Source organism: Pecten maximus, chromosome 4, assembly GCF_902652985.1.
Source record: "Pecten maximus chromosome 4, xPecMax1.1, whole genome shotgun sequence".
In the NCBI taxonomy this organism is placed as follows: Eukaryota; Metazoa; Mollusca; class Bivalvia; order Pectinida; family Pectinidae; genus Pecten; species Pecten maximus.
The window spans coordinates 38,859,161-38,880,342 of record NC_047018.1 but is presented as its reverse complement, the minus strand read 5'-3'; the positions used below and the strand labels follow the sequence as shown (position 1 = coordinate 38,880,342).

Here is a 21,182-nt window from a genome sequence, read left to right as displayed (position 1 = left end):
TCTGAGCCTTAGATTGTCCAAGACGATGGGGTTCCAAATAGGACCAATGAGCCTTAGACTGTCCAAGATGATAGGGTTCCAAATAGGACCTCTGAGCCTTAGACTGTCCAAGACAATGGGGTTCCAAATAGGACCTCTGAGCCTTAGACTGTCCAAGATGATGGGGTTCCAAATAGGACCTCCAAGCCTTAGACTGTCCAAGACAATGGGGTTCCAAATAGGACTTCTGGGCCCCAGACTGTCCAAGACAATGGGGTTCCAAATAGGACCTCTGAGCCTTAGACTGTCCAAGATGATGGGGTTCCAAATAGGACCTCCAAGCCTTAGACTGTCCAAGACAATGGGGTTCCAAATAGGACCTCTGAGCCTTAGATTGTCCAAGACAATGGGGTTCCAAATTGGACCTCTGAGTCTTAGACTGTCCAAGACAATTGGGTTCCAAACAGGACCTCTGAGCCTTAGACTGTCCAAGACAATGGGGTTCCAAACAGGACTTCTGGGCCCCAGACTGTCCAAACGAGGACATTTGAATTTCCATGCATGAAGCATGCAGTACAAGATATATAATGCCACCAGGTAGAGCATCAAAATTTGAGGAAGACATCCAAGTCCCAGGTGGGACATAAAAATATCTTGAGCAGGACATGACAGAAGAAATAAAAAAAAAGTTGTTCTTGTGATTCTACTTCCTTGAGTTTTACTGGTGCTAACTCACTAGTAGGCTAACTATGACATGTTGGACAATGATTTACATGAAGGAATCATTAAATTAATGTTTACAACATACCAAACTTCAACACAACCCCCAGGCAACCTCATTACCATGGTAGAAACCTACTGTCCAACTTAATACATGGTATAACATAAAAAAGATTTGTTAGCTTGAAAAATCAAAATCAAACAATTTGTTTTTAAATCACGAGATAAGAATTTTTTCATTCTGGTTTTAAAAGTTACGTTTTAAAGATATATGTCAATTGAGAATGTAGGATATGGAAACAACTTTACATAATCAAGATTTGTCGTGTATGGTGACCAGACGATGGATAATGACCGAGCTAGTTTTGGGGACTATAAGGGCACTGATGATTACAGATGTTACTCCCTCCTACAGCACAGCAGTACAGTACATTAGTTTTTTTATGTACAAATTATAATCCATGCATGCAAGTACTATAATGATATTTTGATTACAACAAAATAAATCTCCCTTTAGTGCCAGATGGTATTTATCTGTTATGTTATGGTTGCAGATTCATGGGGTAATGCATTGTCAAAACAAATGTAAACTACTCTTTTGTCATACCTCTCTAACGATACCACTCCTTTGTCATACCTCTCTAACGATACCACTCCTTTGTTTTACCTCTCTCAAGACACCACTTCTTTGTCTCTACCTCTCTAGTGAGACCACTCCTTTGTCATACTTCTCTAAACATACCACTCATTTGTCATACCTCTCTAAAGATACCACTCCTTTGTTTTACCTCTCTAAAGATACCACTCCTCTGTTTTACCGCTCTCAAGACACCACTTCTTTGTCTCTAACTCTCTCAAGAGGCTACTCATTTGTCATACCTCTCTAAAAAGACCACTCCTTTGTCTCTACTTCTCTAAAGATACCACTCATTTGTCATACCTCTCTAAAGATACCACTCCTTTGTTTTACCTCTCTAAAGATACCACTCCTCTGTTTTACCGCTCTCAAGACACCACTTCTTTGTCTCTAACTCTCTCAAGAGGCTACTCATTTGTTATACCTCTCTAAAGAGGTCACTCCTTTTTCATATCTCTCTCAAGAAGACCACTCTTTTGTCATACCTCTCTAAAAAGACCACTCTTTTGTCATACCTCTCTAAAGAGACCACTCCTTTGTCATACCTCTCTATAGAGACAACTCCTTTGTCATACCTCTCTAGAGAGACAACTCCTTTGTCATATCTCTTTCAAGACACCACTCTTTTGTCATATCTCTCTCAAGAGACCACTCCTTTGCCATATCTCTCTAAAAAGACCACTCTTTTGTCATACCTCTCTAGAGACCAATTCTTTGCCATACCTCTCTAGAGACCCCTCCGCTGTCATACCTGTCTAAGGAGACCACTCCATTGTCATACGTCTGTAAACAGACCACTCCTTTTTCACACATCTCTAAAGAGGCAATTTCTTTGTCGTAAATCTCTATAAAGACCTTTCTTTGATATACCTCTCTAAAAAGACCACATACCAGTCTAAAGGGACAATTTCTATGTCCAAGCTTAATTGTTTAAAAAGATTGTGAGATTCCAAATCTGTATGTCATAAAGAACATCCTTTATCATAATATATACATTTACATTTTGTGTTTGATTCAAATTATCAATATCTAAAAAAATTCAAATGTCATAGACTGGTTCATATTTCAAAAATATCAACCATCTCGAATTCTAATTTCAGTTTACAAATTCAATATTTAAGACATATATCATTATATTCACTTTTTGAAAGTGTTTTAAATTTCAAAAGCAAATTCAACTGTCAAACACAAGATTCAAGTTTCAAGATACATCTAACTCTCATGATATTCTAAACACACAGGTTTAACATCCAACAAAAGATTCAAGTCTTAAGACAGATTAAACTACTCACACTTTCACACATTAAGAGTGCTACAACTCACAAATGTAAAGCTAATTATATAATTGGGCACATGGACCACAGTTAAGATTACCCAGCACCCTTTAACATGGAGACGATCACAGGTTTTCAACATGTAGACATCCCATGAGGTCTACTATCTCAGAACACTGATGATATGTACTGCCCTGCTGCCAAGCTTTCAAAGGTCTGATGTTCCTCCCCTAGAACTCAACTGGAGGTTTGACCCCAGCCCTCTCCTACAGGCTTGGAGCATTCGCAGAGGTATGACCCCCAGTACCATCTAAACTTCCAACAAACACACAGTATCTTTCCAAATCAAGAGAGATCTGGTACACTATGCTAAAAACAAAGTTCTGCTAATGGAGAGAGCTGTTATCAGAAACGCTGGCTATATGTGTATATACAGCTAAATGGTTGTAATTTAATAACATTATTGTTGGGTATTATTTCATTTGCGAAAATTAGGGGAATGTATCAAAAGGGTATGGAGACCAGATATCTAGCATAGCTCAAGTAAGTACGTACATAAAAAATACATTCTTAGATATTATTTTGCAAAACCACCAACCATCAGCAAGATTTTTTAAAGGGTTCCTGGGGATATTGGAAAAGGAGGGAAAAGAGCGGGGAGTGGCACTCGTCAGATAAATTATACAAAACTGGAGAACAAAAATATATATGTATGAAAGATTTTCTACATTAAAATGTCAGAAAAACAAAAATTGATGACACTAACTGTTTAAGATATCCAGTGTTCATATTTCGAAAAGGCTTATAGATCCCATGCTCAAGTGACAATGGTGACCAAGAAGATACCTGTCATGGTTAATGAGATCGAGTGGCCACCTCTAATTCTGTCCCAGTAAGTACAACAACAACTATGAATGAAAGTGACCGCTGACATGTCAAATTTTGACCTTTGACCTCATAAAAATCCCAGACAGGTGTGTAACTTGAGGGCCACAATTTTTCACCTGTGGTGTTGGGGAATTTTGACACCTCCCCTCCCCAATTTGTCCGCTGTAGAGCATTGACCGACACAAATTGACCAGGTTTAAAGTCTATCTATTCACCTTTAATGCTATTATAAAGTCCTAAAAGTCAACTAAGTAGCTTCATATACAATTCCATCAAACGTTAACAGCCAAAAGTTGTCGGCTTAATTCTCTCTCATTATAAAGATGTGCCTTTCAAACTGTCCACAGGGATTAGCCAGATTAACTTTGTAGCAAAATCCAGGAACATTTGAAAAAACCTTTTCTGTAAAGTGTCACAGTTTAAGCTGTCCTATATCATGAATACCAGGAATATAAATTTGAACAATATTAGCAGGGGATACTGAAAACGTGTAAGAAGTCTTCCGCTAATTTTCGGAAAAGGTATAAAAAGTCTTCTCTAACTTTCAAATAAATATTTCAACAACCAGGATATAAAGCTCCAGTCTTTCAACAATATGAAATTTAGAACACAGGGCCAGCATTATACCTCATCATCCAACAGATGATGTTCCCTCCATTGTAGAGATAATGCATTCATTGTATATATATATATATACGATCATAGTCAACTTCTAAAAATGATTTCCCAGAAGTTTAAATGGGATGATGGAGCTATGATGATTGGAGTCCCAAAGTGCTTCAATCCTTGATTTAGGCAGACACTGTTCTTCTGTTGTATGTGAAAATGAACAAAGGAGATTCTGTTAATTTCTTTTTAATGACTTGGTAACTAGTACACATATGGGTGTAGAGATCTTATGTCCGCCTGTGATATAGACATATATTGAACAGATTTAACTACCTGGACAGGTGACATTCAGACATGGGACAGGACACCACTTGGAGACCAGGACAGTAAATAGCAGGTACACAAAAACTTTACAGCTTTTAATAGAAATCAGCAACACTGTATCAGAATATAATTGAGAGTCTAAACATTAAATATCTATGGATTCAGAAGAACTCACCAGGCCACACAAAAAAAAGTTCCCCGAGACATCTACAACAACCAGAGGTCGGTTGACACAATTTTAATTCCTACTCTTTTTCTTTTTTCTTTTGAATTAAAGCAAAAATTTTTTTTTTTTTTTATTGGGGGGGGGAGGGGTTTGGTCGTGGTGGCGGGTGGGTGGTTCATTTTCTTTTTAAGATTGTTTATAAAAGCTCAAAAACACAAAACATTAGAAATAAGTTGTTAGATGACACTAAATGTGAAATTTTTCGATCTTCGTTCTGACATGGCCTTATTCACACTCTGGTTGGGGCAGGTGATAGACTCTCTGGACATTCATTTTCATTACAATACTAATCACAATTTATTATTAACATTCTCAGCAGCAAACACTGCATCCATGCTCTTTTTAATTATATTAGGTGTCATTTTATTCTTAAACGATAGTTGTAACTCATTCCAATCAATATTAAAGCTGGCATGATACCTCACTGTGTTCAACAAAACCCTCAAATAACATTACATCCGAAGATGTACCTTATCCCCGATTTACCACTCTATTACTACGCCAATCAGCTCACAATACGCTAGTGTGGTACAATCAAAATTTCATTAATATTGTTTTTTACACTAATATCAAACGATTTATGTAAAATCATCGTAAAATGTCATTAAAACATGCACGGTATGTAATAAAATAAAAAGCAAACATCTGCAGATCTGCATCCCTCCAAGGATGAAACGCAGGTTTTATTGAAGAGAACTGTACATTACACTCGTCCATTACATGCCAACAGATGCACTGATATCAATTTTCTGTACAATATAACATGCTGTACATTACATGTCAGATAATCTCTCTTAGACTTGCTCAAGCCCCACAATTGTTGACCAATGAGTCTGCTTGGATTCATTTGGTAAAATTTCTGTTCCAAAATAAACCAGTGTTTTATCATTGATATAAAGTATTCACATATATGCTATTTCAAACATCCATCCTGTTTGACATTCTTTGATAAATTCTGTCCCATACAAAACATCCTTGTTGGTCACTACATGGACATTTAGACAAAATTAAAGACAACAGCAGTGCAGTCACTATCCAAAGCTTTTTGAGAAATTTGAAGAAGTCAGAAGGGCAATCTTCTAGAATCAACAGAACGGAAATCCTGTGTTTCTAATTCTATTAACTAGGTCAACAGAATGGAAATAGGTTGACAGATTTTTTATATTAACCTTACATGCAGAATATTCATAAATTTGAGTTGACACTGCCGTTGTCAAGAACAGCCTAGCAAGTGCATATCAAGCCGTCCCACTTTAATGTTTGCATACATCTAAATCAGAAATGTTGAATTGTACTTGTAGTTCAAGAAACCAATAGACTTGCTATAGTCCCAAAATCTTGAATTATCAGCATACACATTAATACATATCTGAATCTTAATTGAATGCCAAATTTTCATTGGAACTAATAAGTAAATCCAGGCCCTAGTTGTTCAAAGGGTGATAAGGCTATTCACAGTTTAACGATAATTTACAAATCCTGATAAAATCATTTTTGATAAAACTAAGTTGACAAAATTTCATGAGACTATATAACACTAGTCAGTCCCTTCCTACCTGTCTATTTTCAGGAATACACACACTCAAGATTTGAATTAAGGGAGAAATGAAATTTTTGCTAACCAACTGATTAAGCTAATCACTCTTTGAATAACTAAATGGACCCTGGTCTTCTTGAGCTTGTGGACCAGTCAGCGTTAGAGCTAGTGAAACAAGTTGTATTCATCCTCTATACCATCTGATCCCAGACATGCTGGATGCATCCAAATTAGTTTAAGCCACCATAGACTTACTGATATACCACAAACCAGTATTATATCATTAACACTAATATGTAGACTTAGTGAAGTCCCAAAATCTTTAATAAATATCAACTTTTTTTTTTAAAGAAATTCCGGAAACTGCAGGTGTCCGATTAGTAAGTTTTCGATGTCATTCAATAGGTAGAGAATACAGCATCGAGGATATTGTTACTTTTCCGACAATCTTTGCCACGATCTGACACCCAAACTTTACCGCTCCCCCACAGATAGTATCAGGGCTACAAACACTCTGTTTTACTATAACCCTGCCTTATATATCTTTCATCTTGACATTAAATATGTGTAATGATATTTTGGGGCCGAATCAAAAGAAGGGTGTTTTTTTTTTCAAAGTGAACTTCGACAGAAATTAGAGCTATGAAGTAAATATGGATGAATGAAGTAATTTGTGTGTGTGTGTGTTTTTTTTTTTTATAATATTTCGTCTTATCTTGAATACACTTGGTAGATGTGTACACTGCACGAAAAGTATTTAAACAAGACGATGCTGAGATTTAATCTAGATTTCATCAACACATGGGTAACTTGTGAGTTGCAGTGTAAAACTTTACATACAGTAAATTTCTGGCTTTCTGGTCTTAATAAATTCCCACAGTACAGAACCGTTTTCCCATTGAACAAATTATAACACAAGACGACCATATACAAACCAATGAGATGTCAACATTTTGTGAAAGAATTAATTTAATCCACAAAATTTGATAATGAAATTTTTTCTTTTTGACAAACTTTCTTTTTGAGAGGTCACATGTCAGTTTCTGTATGGAAATTTCAGCGATTTTACAGTCCGTTTATTACCTTTGCATTTGAAATCAAACACTTCACTTTCATGCCGTCATAATTTTTCTTATTTATATAGTTCTGTTTAAACAGATACAAGTACATCAAACAACTGCACAGTATAGAGGATATAGTTATAGAGATATCTTATTGATAACGAAACCATCCATGAGTGTAAATATTCATCAACTTTTCATTTTCTTTTCATCTGGAAGAATCAAATTAACTCAAAATATCTTAAGAAAAAACAATATTAAAGTAAAAAAGTAAAAATTCTGACATAAAAGTAACTATTATCAACAGCCGTATTAGAAGTTCTCTTGTTAGTCTATAAAATTTAGTCAAAGAAAGAATGTCTCCCTCCAAAATAGACAGACTTGGCAAATTTGTTAAACCATAATTTATGATAATTATTTGAATAAAAATATTAAATGAATACATTATAACTAAATGCTGAAAATAAATCCACAAAATTAATAGTCAAACAGCATTGTAACAAGCATCAATCCTTGTCTTAGATCTATTTACCAATATAATTACTTACATAGCGGGCGGTCAAACATTATCATTCGTGTTTGTTAGGTGTTGGGATAGTTAGTCAAACAGAACACACTTCTTTTATGTATACACCTCTTATGCTACCCGATTACCCAGGGAATCGTGTATGCTTTGATATTGAAATTTTTATGGACACTTGATATGAAAAAAAAACATCACTAAATTGCTTTTTGTTTGTCGGAGAGAAAATTTAGGAGACATACGAGGATTAAGAATTGTCGTTTAGCCGTAAATTTCAGTGTTATCTCCTGCGCCCTGGCTTTGTGCAATATGAACACAAACCTCTGTGACCCAGTAAATCATTACACACATGAACCTCTGCAACTCAGTAAATCATTATGAGATTTATTATACAACATAACACCAGTATTTTCATCACTAGTACGTAAGCATTGTGATAGACACTTGTAATTTTAAGATTCTTGTTTATTAACTTCATTCAAAAACCTGAATTGTCGTACACAAAAATATGCAGATAATACTGTAAACGTGGAAATTTACGGGAAGGCGACATTACGTAGAGTCCTTTTGATCGCGAAAATTTCATCTCGAACTACAAACAAAGGTGGATTGATCGCGAAAATTACCCCACACGTATAGTTTACATAACAAAATCGTGAAATTAATTCCCAGCGTAAGTAACCATGCTTTATACAGTAGAAAAAAACAGATAGAAAACTAGGCAAACACAAACAAATTGGATAGACAGAAAGACAAAAACTTATTGTAAACAACTAAATATGGTACCCCAATCGGACGTGTAAATGTAAAGAGGCCATCTGCCTGACTACATAGGTTTTCTACAGGTACACTGGTTTCCTCCCACAGTAGGGACCGCTCGCATACTTTCATACGGGCCAACAAGAGTGATTGAAATTGGTTGATATATAACTTGTTTAACAAACTGTTGTAAAATAAAGTTTTAAATTAAAACAAAATATGCTAGACAGACCAAAGACAGATAAAAATCTTGTTACAAGGACAGATATATGTTAAAGAAGAAGATACATATATGTGACTTTGATTGAAAAACAAGATTCATTTGTTGGGTTAATCTCTCGTGAACATGCAGCAATGATAATATTGAGGTGAGGTCTTCTTGTAGTAGATGGTGACTACCTAACTGAACAACATACAGGAGACCCATCACATGCAATCCAGAACAATTAGGGTAAAGTGTCTTGCCCAAGGACACAACCATGTCAGCACAGACCGGTCTGTTTTTCCTCTTCCCAAGAAACCTACATTAAGTGTTGAAGCACGTCACCTTAAATAGCTCTAACTGTGACTGAGTTACCACAGTCACAAGAGGCTGTGTGATGTTATGAAACCTTATTGTTTTATAACTTCCCCATTCGAATCAAACAAAAGTCTTGACAAGATGAAAACAAAATAGGCAGACAGATATTATAGGTATATAAAAAAATAAATGTACATGTAGACAGTTAACAAAGTAAACAACTCGACAGACAAAAAACTCAACAGACGGACCGAAGACCTATATCCTTTATCACGAAAAAGTAAACAAAATGGCCGTAACCTTCAGATTGAAGTACTCTACATTAATAATGCAACCCTATCTTTTGACTCTGCACTCTAATACCCCTTACTGAAAATAAAACATGTCCTATATATATACATTTATATATATACATGCCCAGCCTTTTCTCAACTTCAGTCAAATTCAATTTGCTCTTCAAAACTACAGATTCTTACAGACTACTTTATACTTTAGAATGCACTTTGAGTACAAGCCTCCGAGATGTTGGTTTAGATTTAGATTAACTTTTTTCTGATTTTTCAGATGCTGTCGAGTCTCACCCTGACTACTATGAAGCATATACATTGTATACTTAAGGATGACTAAGGTTTTCTGATGGACCCACTTACAAAATATTTAAAAATACATATACCATATTTCTTAAATTTCTTGTGCTTGTGTAGTAAAAATTTGTTTACAACAAAATCATTCTATATTAATTTTTGTGCAAACAATTATACCTGCAGGGCTTAACTTCCAAAAGCATCTTTCTAACTCTTCAATACAGCATTGCATTTGAAAGCAATTTTTGCCAAGGCCTTAAATGAATTATAGTGTCTCTAAACAATTAATTTTGGAGAATAGATTCAATTAGCCAGAAGACACACCAGTGTTCTCTAACACTCTTGTCCTCACATCCAAACCATGACATTCATTATAGTATACAAACAACCTTGACATTGAATGTAGTGTAATAATCATAACCTTGACATTGAATGTAGTGTAATGACCTTGACATTGAATGTAGTGTAATGACCTTGACATTGAATGTCGTGTAACAACCACGACATTGAATGTAGTAAACAAACAACCTTGACATTCAATGTAGTATAATAAACAACCTTGACATTGAATGTTGTATTCCAACCTTGACATTCAATGTAGTATAACAACCTTGACATTGAATGTAGTAAACAAACAACCTTGACATTCAATGTAGTATAATAAACAACCTTGACATTGAATGTTGTATTCCAACCTTGACATTCAATGTAGTATAACAAACAACCTTGACATTGAATGTGGTATAACAAACAACCTTGACATTGAATGTAGTAAACAAACAACCTTGACATTGAATGTAGTAAACAAACAACCTTGACATTGAATGTAGTATAATAAACAACCTTGACATTGAATGTAGTATAACAAACAACCTTGACATTGAATGTAGTATAATAAACAACCTTGACATTGAATGTAGTATAACCTTGACATTGGATGTGGTATAACAAACAACCTTGACATTGAATGTAGTATAACAAACAACCTTGACATTGAATGTTGTATTACAACCTTGACATTGAATGTGGTATAACAAACAACCTTGACATTGAATGTTGTATCAGGAACAATGAATATTTTACGGACACTTAGCTATCTTCAGGTGATATAGATCCTCAAACGAGAAAATGCGTAATTATCTTTAAAGGTTTTCATTGTTATTACTGAAAGTTAATGGGCTGTACATGATGGTGAGCCTTTCCATACCGTGACATGGTCATATAAAATTATTGAGGAACAGTTAATCGATGTCCTTTTCTTCCCTCTCAGTTAAGAAAATTGCCAAGTTGTACAGGTCGAAACCAATCAAAGAAATGCTTAATGAATTATGCTCTGATCTCTTTAAAGGTCGCCATAACAATGATTAGCTTTCCTTTTTAAAACGATTTTAATGTTCAGCCATGCATGAGTAGAATTCCTCACCATACATACATGTCGTGTTTGGTCGTAATTTCATGAATATTTGATATCATTTATGGGAACCAATGAGTCATATTGAACGTATATGGATAAGATGGTTGTTTAATAGTCTAAGTACAGTGAAGTCGGAGCAGCAGAGGTGTGTGACAGCATTGGCCTGGTATCAGTAAGCCCAACACGCAGTCCTGTGGTACTCCAAAATCAGAGATTTTTATCATAACAACTGACATGAATTTGATATTGAAATAATATCACAATAGTTTTGACACTATATGAGATTATAAGACCAGGGTTTACCACTAAATGATACTGCATAACCTTGGTTTACCACTAAATGATACTACATGACCTTGGTTTACCACTATATGACCTTTGTTAACCACTATATGATACTACATGACCTTGGTTTACCACTATATGACCTTGGTTAACCACTATATGATACTACATGACCTTGGTTTACCACAATATGATACTACATGACCTTGGTTTACCACTAAATGATACTACATGACCTTGGTTTACCACTAAATGATACTACATGACCTTGGTTTACCATTATATGACCTTGGTTAACCACTACATGATACTACATGACCTTGGTTTACCACTACATGACCTTGGTTAACCACTAAATGATACTACATGACCTTGGTTTACCACTATATGATACTATATGACCTTGGTTTACCACTATATGACCTTGGTTTACCACTAAATGATACTACATGACCTTGGTTTACCACTATATAATACTACATAACCTTGGTTTACCACTAAATGATACTACATGGCCTTGGTTTACCACTAAATGATACTACATGACCTTGGTTTACCACTATATGATACTACATGACCTTGGTTTACCACTAAATGATACTACATGACCTTGGTTTACCACTATATGATACTAGACCTTGGTTTACCACTATATGATACTGGTTAACCACTATATGATACTACATGACCTTGGTTTACCACTATATGATCTGCATAATTAATCATAATCAGATCAGATCGGTAATCTGCTTAGTGTTTGTCTTCAAGATTTCAAAGAATATTCATTGAAAAAAAAAAGTTTTCCCAGTAAAAAAACAAAACTGAGCTGGTCCCAGGCCCCCTCCTGTTCCTGCCCCTTTTCCTCACATTGCCCCTGCCCCTGCCCCTCTGCCCTTCCACACACTTTTTCCCATGCCCCTTTCCTCATACTCCCCCTGCCCCCCCCCCCCCCCCCCTCCCTTCCTCACACTCCCCCAGCCCCCACCACCCCCACTTCCTCACACCCTCCCCCTGCCCCCCTTATTCACACTTCCCTCAGCCCCTCCCCACTTCCTTACACTCCCCCCTGCCCCCCTGCTCCCTGTCTCCATGCCCCCTTACTCACACTCCCCCCCCCCCCCCCCCCCCCCACTTCCTTACACTCCCCCCTGTCTCCCTGCCCCCTTCCTCACACCCCTCCCTACCCCCATTCCTCCATAAGAATTCCTACACTGGACCGACACACAAGAGAACAACACCACCACTTGTTTCGTGCAGACTTGATGTACTGTATTAGTACAAGCTGACAGTTAATCTTAAAAAGATTTCACAAAACTTATTTTTGTCAATTTCCTTTGTATAAATAATAAATAAACAGATGTTTTTGTCCTTCATCCTCCCTTTCAAACTAAAACTTTTAGATTTTTATTCTACACAAGTAAAGGTACAATTACTTTTTGTAATTACCTCGACTATTTTTGACATGAAATTGTTTGGAAGCTAACCAATCATTTACCTAAAGGTGTTCGCAGCTATCTTAAATGTTCGGTGTGGACTTTGTAGTAGTAAAATACATACCCAGGTAGAGAAAATTAATGGGTACATGGATAGATATACCAGTCTTTGATGTTCGTGAGAGGCAGGCATTCAAGATTACTTTTTTTTCAACAACAAACAAAAATACCGGATATATAAGCGCATAAATGGGAGAGTTCCAAGTCATTCAAATTTTTAAACCTGTTCAAAACATACAGTGCAGCACCAAATTGAACCGAATAAAGATGATTTATTCTCTAATATGATTTTAATTCTTAAATATTTTCTGATATGAGTTTGTCAAAAAGAATGTTGTTGTTTTAATTTTTGTGTAGGGGTTCTCAGGTTTTGTATGAAATTTTATAACCCGTATATCACATACACTGTATAAAGTAATTTAACATAATGTCCCTATCAAAGACATAACTGATAAAACTGTTACTATACCGTACTAAACCTGTCAATAGCCCTGGTGATCTTGCCCATAGAAAAGGGATGAAAGGGATATTACCATTTTAGCTATAATAAGCACCCCTGTTACAATATCATATGGACCAATAAGCTTCCTTTCCATTTATAAGCACCCCTCGAGCTCCCCACCTCAGTAGTAAACCTGTCAATAGTCCTGTGACCTTGTCCATAGAAAAGGGATGAAAGTGAAATTACCGCATTTCCTCTAATAAGCACCCCTGTTACAATATTATATCGACCAATAAGCTCCCTTCCCTTTTGTAAAATCCCTTCCCTTACCTCATTTGGGACATTTTTGAAACAGTGGTTTTAAATCACAATGACTATGTATGATCATATATCATGTTTACAAACGACAGTCAAAGTGGACAAAATTTTAATCCCCAAAAAAATACAAAAACAGTTGATGATATACACTTGTTTAACTCTTTTTAATGGGTATATTTAATGAATCTAAGGTAATAGTCGCTTTAAGTATGCATACTCTCCGTTAACAGGTAATTTACGGTAAAATACAAAATAATACAATGACGTACCATGTTTTCCAAAATTTCAAACATCATTACTGAGATTGGATTCAGGTTTTTATATAACTGACATAAAGATATGAATTTAACAAATTCAGAACCATATTATTTTCAATGCATAATAAATCGATGCTATTTTCTTTTTATGACTGCGTAATAACGTGATGTAATTATGATGTGTTGAACACCTCATAAGCTAGATCTTTACCTCTCTGATAAACATAAGATTACATCATTCTGATTAATACGTATAATGATTTTGATATTACAAGACATGCTATGTTGCCGTTCTAAGCTATGTACCTCACAGAATTGCACGGGACGCCGCCAATGAAAAGGACACATGGAGAGTTTATTACAAACCCATATTTCTCACCGAATCTTTTGCATCTACCAATTCCAGAATAACTGGCAATAGATGAAGAAGTTCTGGTTAATTCAGACATCTGCACTATGGCATGGGGAAACAAGATAATGAACGAATAAACAGCTATCGGTCCATCATTACGGGATATACAAGCTATCTATTAGAGGGAATGTATAAGCATATTCACTCTCACGGCTCCTGTACATATCAGCCCAGACTCCTTCCAAGTCTATGCCCCCAGTGTTTCGACATATGTCTACAAGGGCCCATAAGTAATCAATTTTTGTCTCCGAAAACCTCTTAAAAGTTCAGTATGTATAATGCTCTAGCCATAAATTTTATCTGTAAAACATTAATGTCATATTTTTTATCCCAGAATTTGTCAAGAAAAATATTTCGGTGTGGCCAACTTGAACTCAATTATAATTATCTCAATTTAAGATTTATTTAAAGCCCTAAGACGAAAAAAAATCTTTCTTTTTTTATTTGCAGTACCCCATTATAATCAATAAACACTAAACCAATCATTATAATGTTTCAGATTAAATTCTAAAGAATGATCTCTTGCCTGCCTTGATAACCAACCATGAAAATAGTCAATGGGCCATCGTAACCTTTTAATTTCCACTCATGTTAGCAATATTCGCCTGAGGGCTGTTTTTTCTGGCATCAAGGATAATTTAAGCTGTGTGGGTTTAAGATACTATCTGATCCCAAAATGGACACCTCTTTGATAGCTTTATGAAAAAAGTCTCCTTTTTCATATCGTCTTGTCAAAATTTTCATTCTATTTTCTCTTACGCTGTCGCTCACTGTGAAAACTACATACATCTTAAAAAAGTTCAAAATTTCTTAGAATTCATTTATAAATGTGTCTTTTTAAATTTCAAAATGTTAATTTTCATCCAAAATTTCACAGCAGCCTAATAAGTTGGGTTTTTTCTAATAAAATTAGGAAATTTTACTCCTATTTTCCTTCACTGTGGGAAAATAACTTGTGCAAGTTTTGATAACTTTGGGAAGTTGTGCAATTTTGGCTGTACAATATCTCTGACCAAATCACAAATCAACAATCTTCAAATCTTTCTGTTAATTTGTAAAATTTCCATCATATGAAAATTATCTCTGCTTCTATTATAACAACATCTTATATACATGTACATGTTATATACATGTATATATATAAAACACAGTATTAATTAGGTTCCGGCCAGTTTTACAGGTAAAAGTTAATTTATGCTAAAACTGTGGATTATGACATCTAGGGCATATGTAATGACCCCTATGTTTTGAAAGACCTTAGAGTACTAAGACAATGGTAACCTATACAATTGTATACACTTAAATCAGATATTTTTTTTTTTTTCCAAATACGGTATGGTGAAATTCAACAGAAATCTAATATGCTGGCAAATTCTCATAGTTAATAAGAGGATGAAGAAGTTTCAAAAGAAATATACTGATTTTTTTCAGATTTTTAGAATAACATGGAGAATATAAGTACAATAATAAACAATTTATAAGACATGTATATATATATGCTTTATGTATATCGTGGTGCGAGACGTCTAGAGTGACACCTTTTTTATCCGACTTCCTGTAATATCCATTGCTACACTATGTCACTGTGAACATGTTGTTGAAAGGTTTATGATATATTTATTATGTACATAATGTTCTCATCGCTCAATGAACACCATAAACACAATGACATAAATATCAGTACTTTTTGGTGGTAGGTAAAATAAAACACAATAGATTGTGTACATACTATAAAACAGAAACTTCACACACGTTTTTATAACGTCTATAATAGATATATTTAAAAGGTAATACTTACTGTATATTGCCATCATTAATCCAGGCTTTAAACAATGCACTAGTCTAATGAATATAAAGGTACAATTCCTTTTGTTCTCGGATTGGACAAGAAGGCCCTAACTTGTATTCATGTTACAGAGTTCCACTCCGAACTGAAACTAACGCTAGCCAACGTTATCCTTTTGGGTGCATAAACAGCATACGAGGTACGATATTATATATATACAATAATAAATCCACACCACATTTAAACACCAACGTCCGACAGTTGCTTCCTCTCGTATGAAATTTTTAAATGATGAATTTACATCCGAGAGACTGAGGAACTCTTGTGCTGAAAACCCCCTCACAACAGACTTTCATTTGGTGTTGACGGGCTATCAGTAACGAACATGTGTTGTATTTTCACTTTGCCACTACCGAATGGCTATAGTAGTACGCTGTGTGTGTAGTTTGGTTTCCACTTCAGTGCGCTGTAGCCTCCACATAAGCACGAGATCTCAATATACATGTGTGGCAGGCTGCCCCGCCGTTAGCATCTACGGTTGTGAGGGCGACATTGAGCTAGCAACCCGACTGATGGTGATCTCTCACTCAAAATAATTAGGATTTGTGGCAAATGATTTGGAACAACAGGGGGCTACGGGCATATATTTCATTTAACGATAAAACAATTATCTGTCAAACTTCCATTCGAGTAGAAAAGTCCGAGGGTAGATGCTATCGTTTATTATAGACCAAATAGGCTCTCGTCATAACAAGGGCATCTTCTAGGTGAAAATGTAACGACTATAGATCTATATACATAATGTGATAATTGGGTGCGTAAAATAAATACTTTTGCGTGTCCGTGTAAACAAATATATGTCTATACCAATAATTACATGCACAATATATATTAAATGTTACAACAGAGACCTACACCTGTATGAGTAAGATAAAAGATAATTCCGTTATTATTTCAAAACTTTTCAACATTGGTTTAAAAAAACAACACTTTTTCATATTTTTTATTGATTGGTTCAATTATTTTCAATTGAGTTCAAGTAGTCTGACTTTATGCCAGTAAAACGCGTTTGCCAACTTTTTTCTTTAGTACGCAGACTAATTTTGAAACATACCAAAACCTGTTCGCTTAGACCATCTGTACTTTTTATCAAACTTGGCTTTCTTTCTTTCTTTCCTGATAAGAAAAAATAGATGTATGAAATTCATTTTGGTGACCAGCACGCTAGATTCTCACTGCGCGTGCATAAAATTTAATATCTTGGAATTTTGTATGCAACGTTTACCGGGTTAAATGATGTCGTTTTCGCTGCCTCGTCTTACCAAAAATGACGTCATTGTAATAAAATAATTTTTATTTTCAGAAAAGTAGACTTCCTCGTCTATATGTGAGTTTATTTATGACCACAGACATTTTAAGGTGGGCAAACGGTGAACTTTCTGTTCCATGCCCAATTCGATTTGTGGCAGCGCGGCATTCGTACTGTTAGCATCTTCGAGATGATAAGTCTGTTGGCTAGTTTCGTTTATATTTGAAATGACAGGCAACGAATAAAATGAATGAAGTTCCCAGGCTTGTTACATAGAACATCTGGTTACATATACAACTGCATAGACTACAACGGGACATAGGGGCACGAAAACCAGGATTCAAACTTAACAGGGACATGCCAACTGGAAACCAGGAATAGGGGTTATTGAAATGAGTTTAGGAGAAACCGGAAATAGGGACTTATTAACACACACTCCGTGATGATTGGAAATATAGATATACTGAGGGAAACCGAAAGACCGCGGGATGAAGAAACGAAAATCAGGAAAGGAGACAAAGTTAAACCAAGAATGAAAAAGGGGCGTACACGCAAATTTGAAACAGGGGACTACGATGCAAAACCACAAACCGGAAATAGTTACACATGTGCACGCAAACTGGGAACGGGAACAATTAAAGAGGAACAATCTGGAAATAACGAAACAATGATGCACTCGCAAACAGGATACAATGGAACTGAAACCAGAAACCATGGACACGTTCACAGGCAAATAGACACAAGAACCGGAAGAGGCATGATCACAACAGAGAAAGAGAAACTGGAAACATGAGAAAGATCACTCTTTTGTTACTGGACATATAGCATTGACCTTTGTGCGAGTATTATACCTTGACCTAAGTTTAGACATTTGGTCATAGGACATACACCTTTGTTTGGGTATATGACATTGACCTTGCATTACTCAGACCTTAATCTAAGAATAGGGCTTTGATATTAGTTTGGATACTAACGGATTGGTATTAAATCAAAGTATAAAACACAACATGTGCTATGTATACCAGATTCAACATTTATAGATAGATTAAATGGAAGGGGGGAAAAACACGAGATGGTCAAATCTTGAATGTACTTTAAAATATATATATAAAAAAAATGAAAATATATGGGTTTTTTTAAACTCTATGACCAGATTACCAAACAGAGGCGATTGGATACACGACTTCCAGTTTGACAAAAACGAACATCACAAAACAAACATAAAAAGGAAGAAGAGCATCTAGACATGTAATACTGCAAAGACTACTCATGATGCACGTGGTTGCTCACGGAAGCGAATCAATACTTGATTTGCATATTTGGTCTCGATTCCATTTCCCGTGATCTGACTGTGTTCTGTATGCTTAAAGTGCATTTTCGACACAATTGATGCCAAGAATATGATATAATAGAAAGATATAATACGAAATCCCAAGACCCCAAAAATAAAATAAATGAATTATTTTAATCAGAAATCATTTAGAATTAATAACCACACATTGTGAGAAATGAAGCTATCAATGTCATTATTCTCACATTATGGTGTAATATTATTTTAGTGCGGAAGTCTAATCCAAGATAAGGGTATGGCGCGAAGCTAATAGTCCGGCGTTGTGGTCTGGCGCACAGGCGCCTGTGAGTAATCTCTATTCAAATCATATTAAAGATATCATTTTTTTGTGTAAAAATAACTTACACAAATACAAGTGATAAACTTTTTCTTTTTACCTACCCGCAAAATATTGTCTCGTTAAAAGTATTAAAATAGTAATATTGTATATATGTATTAAACTTGGTCACGTGATTATCTGTTAATAGGTTTGTGGCCCTTTACGAAGGCCTGTGGTAGGACACCATCTGTCCAAGCTGACAATTTTGACAAATCCCTCACAAATCATTGTATCGGACCAACGATCGCCATTCGTTTCGTCGTTATCTCGTAATCAGATGCCCGTCAGGGAGACAGGGCGGATAATCTCGATAGGGGCCAGACATTATCTACACGGCCTGCGATTCGTCATAATACGGACTCGAGCAGGCGCGTGCACGGACGGTGACAAATTTGTCGCATTTAATTTTAGCGGTAATTTAATTGCATTTTGTTCGTCCACGGAATACATGTTTAAAACTGAAATTTATATACAACTTCTCCATGCAGGTGTTAATCATTTACGAAAATATTTCACTGTCTGAAATGTTAAGTTTACACGTATACGTGACTTGAAATATACATTATTTTAATGATGATGTCATTTTCGTCATTAGCTGATTGCCAGCGGTAAAACCCGGAAGGGAAGTCAGCACAACCAAAATATTTGCAGGTATTGCATTTAATTGGATGTTGTAATTGGTCCCAACTGTATGCCACACTGGTTCTTTGTTGCTGAATTTCTTTATTTCATCACAAACTGACCACAATCAAAATATCTACATTTAAGAAGTAAAAATAACGCTGCGACATTGAACGAAAAACTGCTACAAGAAAGTATTGGGTGCGCGAATATCTCAACTTCTCATCAAAATAATAATAATACAAAATGTAGGCCTAATTCAAATGATTGATTAAACAAGCAAAATATGTAGGAATTAACGATTGTAGCAAACTCAAACAATTTTAAACATCGTTCATTTTACAGATTAAAAATCTAATATCTGAACCTGACATGAGAAGGGAGGTAACTCGTGCATTTTTTTTTTGTTTGTTTAACAAGCGCTGCGAGAGGATGGGAGAGTATATTATGAAAATATTGCGTTACCCTTGTTTAATGTCATGCTCAATGTAATTTTTAAAGAGAAATAGAAAACAATACCTATATAGACAATGAACTGAATCAATCAAGTTATATGAGGATGACTTCGTGCAAACAGAAACTGTTCAAAGTGTCGCAAAATGTTAACACCGACCACCAATCGGAATTTGAGGTCAATTCGATGAAATAGAAACCCGGGAGTTGACCAAACTAATTCTTAATTTCGAACAAGCTTAATTACAGGCCATGTAAGCGAAACAAATATACAGCACTGCTTATCACAAATGGCACCCTGCATGGAATAGAAATATATATAATTCACAGCAACAAACGGGGGGGGGGGGGGGGGATATTTTAATTATAACCGCTTATAAGACCGATTATTTACAGATAAAATAAAGAGGTAGAGCCAGAAAAAAATCTTCGGGACGCAAGTAATTGTAATCCACTTTAAATATAGAATTTTTGGAGGGCGGTGATGGCGTAATGTACAAAATATTCAACAGTCTATTCTACTCGTTTTCAACCGATCAGAAGTACTCTTGTCAGATTTGTAGCATTTTTAATATTATCCAACAAAATGTGCACATTTTGAATAGAACTATTACAGATACACGTGCACGTTTCGCCATTTATATCATCGCTGATAAATTTCATAATAATGACCGGAAGAAGGAGATAAAGTCATTGCGGCCTTTCGCAACCAGTTAATCATTTTTTTAGAAGTTGTATATTTAGACAGAGAAAGAAAACCGCATACGATGATTAACATACGATAATAAATAAAAAAAAAGATCGACATCGGGTCTAAAAACCACCGTCTCTGTTAGTATTTTTGTCAAATTAAAGAGAATTCGTCTTGCCTTGCATAACTAAACATTGTACAGCAAGAACGTCGTATCATTGTTAATTGTTTTAATACGAGTTTTTTAATGCCATCAATTAGCAAGGTCGGGTGCTGCTTGCGGGTTTAATCGACAGTGTTGTTTTTTATCTGGGGAATCTGAAGCAGGTTTTACGTCAAGAGGAAACAGGCCTATGCTTTTTCATGTGGTTCTTGTTAGAATGATGGCCG

At 35.5% G+C, this 21,182-nt stretch overlaps 1 protein-coding gene across 1 annotated transcript in view; it reads right to left on the bottom strand.

Moving 5' to 3' along the window:
- The window catches only part of LOC117326047 (inactive tyrosine-protein kinase transmembrane receptor ROR1-like), a 224,569-nt gene extending 208,109 nt beyond the window's left edge, over positions 1 to 16,460 (bottom strand). Inside the window, 1 exon segment of the mRNA XM_033882638.1 lies at positions 16,061 to 16,460. Within this exon segment, the coding sequence (XP_033738529.1) occupies positions 16,061 to 16,076 (16 nt within the window). The 5' untranslated portion in view covers positions 16,077 to 16,460.
- Between the last annotated feature and the right edge of the window lie 4,722 nt (positions 16,461 to 21,182).